General features: G+C 45.0%; 1 protein-coding gene across 1 annotated transcript; it reads left to right on the top strand.

Moving 5' to 3' along the window:
* Positions 1-332: 332 nt before the first annotated feature.
* Gm4871 (predicted gene 4871) lies at positions 333-3,497 on the top strand. Its single transcript, NM_001101463.1, has 5 exons — positions 333-521; positions 728-909; positions 1,449-1,496; positions 2,537-2,733; positions 2,985-3,497. The coding sequence occupies exons 1-5, from the start codon at positions 390-392 to the stop codon at positions 3,368-3,370; spliced, it is 945 nt and encodes a 314-aa protein (NP_001094933.1). The 5' UTR covers positions 333-389; the 3' UTR covers positions 3,371-3,497.
* The last annotated feature ends 5,405 nt before the right edge of the window (positions 3,498-8,902 follow it).

The raw sequence follows: 8,902 nt of genomic DNA, 5'->3' as shown, positions 1-8,902 counted from the left end.
GAGCAAGTCAGGACTGGGAGGATACACTAAGAGGAAATTGCTTTTTCCTGGGATGCATGTGATACAGAGGGAATGGTTTGGAAACTTCTGCCTGCCTTCTTAAAAATGAGAGTCTCCCTGAAACCAGGCTTCCCAGGACAGTGTAGTGGCATGAGCTTATGGATGCCACTGTGTCCCATTGTACACATGGAAGACAGAAGGACAGCAATGGGAAGTACTAGTAACCCCTAAAGAAAGCCTACGAGGAGGGGCTCAGGCTGGAGGACCTCAGGAAGTGACCTCACTTACTTAACAGTCCTCGTGGAACTCATGATGCTGGTTACCAGGTAACCAGAGGCCAACAGTAGCCTTCCCTGACTTACTACTCTGGGGGTGCTTGGAAGAACAGGATGTTTTCTTGTTTTCAGATTTCCAGGGGTTTGGGCCAAAAAAAACCCAAGCGTGGTGACCTTGGCCACTTTTGGAGACGTTTGATACGCCCTCTGACACACTTCTGGCATGCTTCCCACAGGAATCCCAAGGTAACACAGGCCAGCCTATAGCAGGGAACCTTCTCCTCGGTCCCCCTGATCTCCCGAGGTCCCTGCCTGGGTGTGTGTTCCTGTGACACTCTGAGGAGCATTCCTGATGCTTACTTAGGCCTCTGTGGTAATGGATTGCTGATGTCTCTCAGACTTTCTACATTTAAACCTTCCTGCCTTTCTACATCTGTCCTCACAATAAACAGGAGCCAGACTTTCCGTATAACCTACCCAAGTTTACTTACAACTCCTTTGAATTTGTTGAACAAATGATCGCTTATATACCAGCTGCAGTTCATTACCACGACCAACTATCCATCAGCCTATTCCTGGCTGTCTACCATAGGTACTGTAGCACCTGGGAGGTGCTGGACCTGCTGATGAAAACGTGAGTGGCTGCATCCAACCTAGGTGTTAGGAGGGCTCTGTTCTTCTCCGGGACTCTGTGCTCCCATAGAACAAGATGATTGGACCCTGGCAGTGATGGTCCTGAGTCTGAACCTGCAAAGTGACATGTCCCAATTTGGGGTTGGGGGACTCTAGTATGTGTCTTTCACTGTCCCCAGGGAATGTCAAACACCACCCTTTCCTGTGCCTTGGGCAGAGCTCGTTTCCCATTAGTATAAGAGGTTCTAGGCCCTATCTGACCTATATGAGATTAATGGAGCCAGAAAAGGCTCCCGGGGTAGAGGGCCACTGAAAAAGCCTGGAACCAACCAAGAGCCCTGATAGGGAACAGCTAGGCTTCCACCCATTGTGTGAAGGTCTCTGAAGACCGGTGACCCCAGCACGGAAGTCAGAACAGTGCAGAGACCCCAGGATCCGTGCTCCCTCTCTAGATTCTTCAGATAAAGTAGCTCCCCATAGATCTAGTAGTAGGTTGGGGACACAAGGCCTTAGGGGTGACACCCTCATGGAATGCCACAGGTATCCATCCTTCCAGCCTGACTGCGAGCAAGACCAGCTCACAAAGAGGTGAGTGGGCTTTAGGTGAAAGGGAGGTAAGGGCCCATCTGTGCAGAGGGCGGGGGTGTGGGAGAGGAAGGTAAGAGACAATCTATGGACTGGGGGTAGGAGGAGGGAGGTAAGAGCCAATCTATGGACTGGGGGTAGGAGGAGGGAGGTAAGAGCCAATCTATGGACTGGGGGTAGGAGGAGGGAGGTAAGAGCCAATCTATGGACGGGGGGTAGGAGGAGGGAGGTAAGAGCCAATCTATGGACTGGGGGTAGGAGGAGGGAGGTAAGAGCCAATCTATGGACTGGGGGTAGGAGGGAGGTAAGAGCCAATCTATGGACTGGGGGTAGGAGGAGGAAGGTAAGAGCCAATCTATGGACTGTGGGTAGGAGGAGGGAGGTAAGAGCCAATCTATGGACTGGGGGTAGGAAGAGGGAGGTAAGAGCCAATCTATGGACTGGGGGTAGGAGGAGGGAGGTAAGAGCCAATCTATGGACTGGGGGTAGGAAGAGGGAGGTAAGAGTCAATCTATGGACTGGGGGTAGGAGGAGGGAGGTAAGAGCCAATCTATGGACTGGGGGTAGGAGGAGGGAGGTAAGGCCCAACTGTGGAGTGAGGTATGAAGGGAAGAGGGAGGTAAGAGCCAATCTGTACAGTGGAGTGCAGGAGCTAGTGCTGAGGATAAACACACACCAGGAGTCCTGCTTTGGGAATACACACTAGAGGGACAGTACATGAGAAGTTTTCTGTAGGTGAAAAAAAAATGAATGTCTCCAATGGGCTCCTTGGTTCTGAGGGGCAGAGGGAAGGATGGAAGATGAAGATGGGGAGAATCCATCTCCACTACAGTACAGCCCAGCACAGCCCAGTTAGCCCTGTCTGTCCTCCAAGGGATAGAAAGTGTCTGGAGTTCTCTGCACACAGCCCCACATTCCTGACCACTATGCTCATCAGCATACAGGCTGGCAGCCATTTTCTGGTCTGATGGGGCCCAGGGCTCCTCTGGTGAAGTGAGGCCAGACTTCCGACTCAACTTCCCTCCAACTTTTTCTTCCCCCAGTGCCATATTCAACTTTCTGGCCCACTGGCTTGACACATTCCCTGAGCATTTTTTTGACTCCCCCAACCTGGCAGTCATGAGGCAGTTGATGGACTACGCAGGGCGCCATATGCCTTCTGCAGAATTCGATAAAGAATCCAGGGAGCTGCTCTCTAGGCTGGAGGAGCAGGAGGCCAAAAAGCTAAAGCTTGAGAAAGGTGAGGAGGCCTGGGCTTGGGCTGCCTGGCAAGTAAGGAAGGGGTTTCAGAGATGGGATCCTCCTGTGTATTCTGCAGAATTTGGCCTGAAGCCAGGGCTGGACTGCAGTCAGGAAAGATGTCTCAGTGTGAGGAGAGGACTGGGAGTCCTCTGGCATGAGAAGGCCTTCGGTGGCCATCAATGGCATCTTGGGGAAGCTCACCCCATCCTAGGCTGCCTCCACTAAAAGACGGTCTTCTTCTGCCCTTAGACTGTGCAGCAACTGCAGAGCAGGATGCCTCCAGAATGCAAGAGAATCTGGCTCTGAGGCTAGCTTCTGTGGCAGAGCCACAGGGAGACCTGCAACCCCAAGTGGACACGGAGCTCCTGGAACAATCAGTTGTGGAACCCTTTGTGCCAGAACCTGGACCAGTGCAGCTTCCCACTTTTGATCAAGCTCTGCCCACATCAACTTATACACAGTCACCTGAAGATGTGGCTGTAGATGAGGCTGCAGACATGGTTGCAGATGAGACTGCAGACGAGGCTACACATGAGGCTGTAGATGTTTCACCTGCCAAGCAGTTATTTCTATCTTACACTGTGCAATTAGGTACACCAGATTTCATTTTCTCTCTGCCTAAGGTTGACATATAGTTAGGAAAATGATCTGCTGAGTTCCACCCAGCTGGGTTCCCCACCTAAGCTGATCTCATATTGTTAGAGATAATATCTATGTTTATTATATTTGGATACTAATAAAAATGAATTGTTTACTTATCTTAAATGAGAGTGTTCATTTCTCATGTGGCACAGTCTACTCATGTGTAAGTGTGGAGTGCATCTCTGAGACAAACAGGTCAATCACTGATATGGGACCCTTGCAAGCCATCCTGGAAGCAGGGAATGCAAGCAGCTGGTGTGGCAGGAAATGGGCAAATACCAACAGGGGTGAACAATAAAAACTATGTTACTGTGATGTGGCATAGCCCCTAACATTTAGGGACATAGAGCCCCATATCATGACTAGGTCTCCACTTTCTGGGCTTCTTCTCTACCAAACTGGACAGGAAAAACATTCAGTCAAGGATAAAGTCAGCTTAACTGTAATGGTGCTCACCATTCTCTCCATCCCTGGGTCTAAACCTGTGTGTACACACTGCACCTTGTTTAAACAGGTGGTTATCAGAAAGAATTGCAAGACTTTTCCACAATTCTAGGGGTAATAAAAAAAATGACAAGGTTGAGCCCATGGAAATTTTACACATTTCCTCTGCGGGTAATGGGTTTCATGTAGTCTCACTGTTTACTATGTCTAGGGAACCCTCCATGAGACAAACCCAGGACTCGTCACTAAAAATGGCTCACCTAGTCCTCATCCTCGCCATATGTGATACCAGCGACTCTTTAGAGACACTGAGTGGTGTACATGGCCCTTCCAGGGCATAGGGCTGCTCATGTGGGCTCTGATGATCAAGGACTCAAACACACCACATCAATGGCTACTTAGGTATTTGGCTCAGGAAAAGTTTATATACATCAGGCTAGTCCCTGTCTCACCAAGAATCTAGCTGTACACTTCATCTTGTCCTGGAACTGGGGTCTCCAGTGTCTCTGAGGACTGCAGACCCAGGGCTGCAGGTCAGAGACAGGATTCCTGGGTGAACAATGTATGTCTGTCTAGCACAGAAAACAGAAAAGGAGCAGTAGCTAGAAGTGATAGTGGCAGGTGGTCTAGCTGTCATCATAAAACAAGGAAAGGTGACCAAGTCCACTAACAATGCATGTTGAGAATCTAGAGGAACATATTAGAGCTGGTAATCAAATACTACACCACCACAACAAAAACAGTCTTACAATTGAACTGAAATGAACTCACCACAAAGCTGCAAGTGGTCTTTCACAGGGAGGACAGAAGATGAGAGTGTGGACAGGAAGGGGCATGGACACCAAACACTGTCCTTTAATGGAATGTTTATAAAGAGTGTGGTACCACAACACACAGAGGAAGGTCTACTCCCAAGCACTCTAACACACCCAGGATCATAGGATCAGAGGTGAGGAGGACACAACATCTGTCCCACCACTGGAAGTAACTTGGTAGTGTGGGACCCAGTCACCTGAGAACTCCATTCCACCATTGGAATGGGTTCATTCTGGTATGAGACTGTGGCCTGATAAGACCTTGGGCACAAACTTTGCAGCCAGTCCCAAAACACCCAGAGGAAGCTCTACTCATAGGCTCTCTAACCTGACTTCAAACACAGTGTCCCAGGATCCCTTGATCCCAGGATCCCAAGAGCTTGGTCACAAAAGGATCTCAGGGTCTCAGAGGCAGCTTGACTCCCCGGAGCTCTGACACACCCAGGATGTCAGGATCACAGGATCCCAGAATCATAGAATCACAGAGACACCTGGACTCTGAGGAGCTCTGACACACTCAGCATCCCAGAATCATAAGATCCCAGATTCACAGGATCACAGAAACAACTGAACTCTCAGGAGTTCTGACAAAACCAGGATCAGAAGAAGGATAGGCTCCAGCCACATATAGCCAGGGCAGGTAGCACTAGAGATGATCAGTTGGTGGGAGGCAAGCATAAGAACATAAGCAACAGAAACCAAGGTTACTTGGCATCACCAGAACCCAATTCTCCCACCATGGCAAGTCCTGGATACACCATCACACCAGAAAAGCAAGATTCAGATCCAAAATCACTTTTCATCATGGTGATAGAGGGAGGAAATACCAGAGAATACAGGTAAACAGCTAGAAGCCATTGAAGAGGAAACACAAAAATACCGTAAAGAATTAGAGGAAAATACAATTAAACAGGAAAAAGAAATGAAAAAAACCATCCAAGATCTAAAAATGGAAATAGAAACAATAAAGAAATCAGAAAGGGAGACAACACTGGAGTACAAAATGTAGGAAAGAGAACATGAGTCATAGATGCAAATATCATCAACAGAATACAAGAGATAGAAGAGAGAATTTCATTGCAGAAGAAACCATAGAAAACACTGACATAACAGTCAAAGAAAATGCAGAATGCAAAAAGATCCTAACCCAAAACATCCAGGAAATCCAGGACACAGTGAGAACACAAAACCTAAGGAGAATAGGTTTAGAAGAGAGCAAAGATTCCCAACTTAAACGGCCAGAAAATATCTTCAACAAAACTATAGAAGAAAACTTCCCTAACCTAAACAAAAAGATGCCCATGAACAAAAAGAAACCTATAGAACTCCAAATAGTCTGGACCAGAAAAGAAACTCCTCCTGTCACATCATAATCAAAACACCAAATGCTCTAAACAAAGAAAGAATATTAAAAGCAGTAAGGGAAAAAGGTCAAGTAACATATAATGGCAGTCCCATCAGAATGACATCAGACTTCTCACCAGAGACTATGAAGGCTAGAAGATCCTGAGCATATGTCATACAGACCCCAAAGGAACACAAATGCTAACCCAGGCTACTATGCCTAGCAAAACTTTCAATAACTGTAGATGAAGAAAACAAGAAAATCCATGACAGACTAAATGTAAACAATTTCTGTGTGCAAATCCAACCCTACAGAAAGCACTAGGAAAAAACCTACAACACAAAAAGGTAACTACTGCTAAGAAAACACAGGTAAAAACCCCACACCAGCAAAATCCAAGTAAGGGAAGCAAATGTTTGCAAGCACATGCATTCACATGCTCACACACACACACACACACACACACACACACACACACACATACACACACACACACACACACACACACACACACACACACACACCCTACCTCCACCAACAACAAATTAAAAGGAATTAACAATCATTGGACATTAATGTCTCTAAACATCAATAGACTCAATTCTCCAATAAAAAGACAGAGGCTGCCAGGCGTGGTGGCGCACGCCTTTAATCCCAGCACTCGGGAGGCAGAGGCAGGCGGATTTCTGATTTCGGGCTAGCCTGGTCTACAAAGTGAGGTCCAGGACAGCCAGGGCTATACAGAGAAACCCTGTCTCGAAAAAAAAAAAAAAAAGAAAAAAAAAGACCCAGGCTAACAGAATGGGTGGAAAACAGGATGCATCATTCTTCTGCACACAAGAACATACCTCAACAACAAAGATACATGTGACCTCAGAGAAAAGGGCTCAAAAAAGGTTTCTAAGCAAATGGACCCAAGAAGCAGACTTCTGTAGCCTTTCTATCAAATGAGATTACAAATCAAAATTATTCAAAAGAGATGAGGAAAGACACTTCATACTCAAAGGAAAAATCCACCAACATGAAATCTCAATTCTGAACATTCATGCCCCAAATCTCAGGGTACCCACATTTGTAAAAGAAACATTACTAAGGCTTAAACCACACATCAAAAACCACATATTAATAGCAGGAGATTTCAGCACACCAGCAGGTCATCAAGACAGAAACTAAGAGAAATAAAGAATCTGACAGCCATTATAAATCAGATGGAACTAACAAACACCTACAGAACAATGTACCTTCTCAGAACCTCAGGGAACCTTTCCAAAATTGACCATATGCTCACAAAGCAAGCCTCAACAGATATAAGAGAACTGAAATATCCCCACCCATCTTACCAGATCACCATGGACTAAAGCTGGATGTCAACAACAGGAACAGCAGAAAATCTACAAGACCATGAAAACTGAACAACTCTAGGCTCAATGACCACTAAGTTAGGGAAGACATTAAGTAGTTAAATAGCTAATTAATTAACTAATAACTTAAAGACTTCTAGAATTCAATTTAAATGAAGGGACAACATTCCCAAACTTATGGGACACAATGAAGCAGTGCTAAGAGCAAAGTTCATAGCACTAAGTGTCTTCATAAAGAAATTGGACAGATCTCAAACTAGCAACTTAATAGCACCTGAAAATTCCAAAAAGAAGCAGCAGCAGCAGAAACAGCAGCAGCAGCAGCAGCAGCAGCAACAGCACAGCCAACCCACCCAAGAGGTAGATGGCAGAAAAAAAATCCCTCAGAGAAGAAATCAGTCAATTAGAAACAAAAGAGAACAATGCAAAGAAACAACAAAACCAAGAGTTGGTTCTTTGAGAAAATCAACGAGACAGATCAACCCTTAAACAAACGAATTAAAAGGCAGAGAGACAGTATCCAAATTAACCAAATCAGAAAGTTTTACATGAAAAAAACAACATACACTGAAGAAATGGGAAGAATCCTTAGGTCTTACTTCAAAACCTGGTACTCCACCACTTTGGAAAATCTAAATGAAGTGGACAGTTTTCTCCATAGATATCATTTACTTATAGTAAAATGAAGATCAGGTAAACCATTTAAATAGACCTACAACCCCTAAGGAAATAGAACAATTCATTAAAAGTCTCCACCCACCCCCCAAAAAAACCCAGGACAGACTGGATAGTTTTAGTGCAGAATTCTATGAGACATTCAAAGCTGAGATCATATTAATACACCTCAAAGTCTTCCAGAAAATTGAAATAGAAGGAATATTGCCAAATTCATTCCATGAGGCCACAGTCACTCTGATGCCTAAACCACACAGAGACATAACAAACACAACAACAAAGAGAATTCCAGACCAATTTTCCTTACAAACAATGAGGCAAAAATACTCAATGAAATACTACCACCAAATCCAAGAACACATCTAAAACATCATCTGCCACGATTAAATAGGCTTCTTTCCAAGGATGCAGGGTAGGTCCAACATGAAAATTCACCAATGAAATCCACCATATAAACAAACTGAAAGGAACAAAAACAAACAAACATGATCATCTCAGTAGATGCTGACAAGTCTTTGACAAAAATCCAAGACCCCTCATGTTAAAAGTCCTGGAGAGATCAGGGATTCCAGGCCCACACTGAAATATGACAAAAGCAATCTATTGGAAGGTTATGGTCATCATCGAATTAAATAGACAGAAACTTAAAGTAATTCCATTAAACTAAGAGACACAGCAAGGCTTCCCAGTCTATTTATTAGATAAGTATGTTAATTTTAGCTAGAGCAATAAGACAACAAAAGGAGGTCAAGGGGATACAAACTGGAAAGGAAGAAGTCAAAAGTATTGCCAATCACAGATGATATGCTAGGATACAAAAGTGACCCCCAGAATTATACCATAAAACTATTACAGCTGAGGAACACCTTCAAGAAAGTGGTTGGA

Source organism: Mus musculus, chromosome 5 (assembly GCF_000001635.26).
Source record: "Mus musculus strain C57BL/6J chromosome 5, GRCm38.p6 C57BL/6J".
NCBI classification, from domain to species: domain Eukaryota; kingdom Metazoa; phylum Chordata; class Mammalia; order Rodentia; family Muridae; genus Mus; species Mus musculus.
This window is presented reverse-complemented; position numbering and strand designations above follow the sequence as displayed.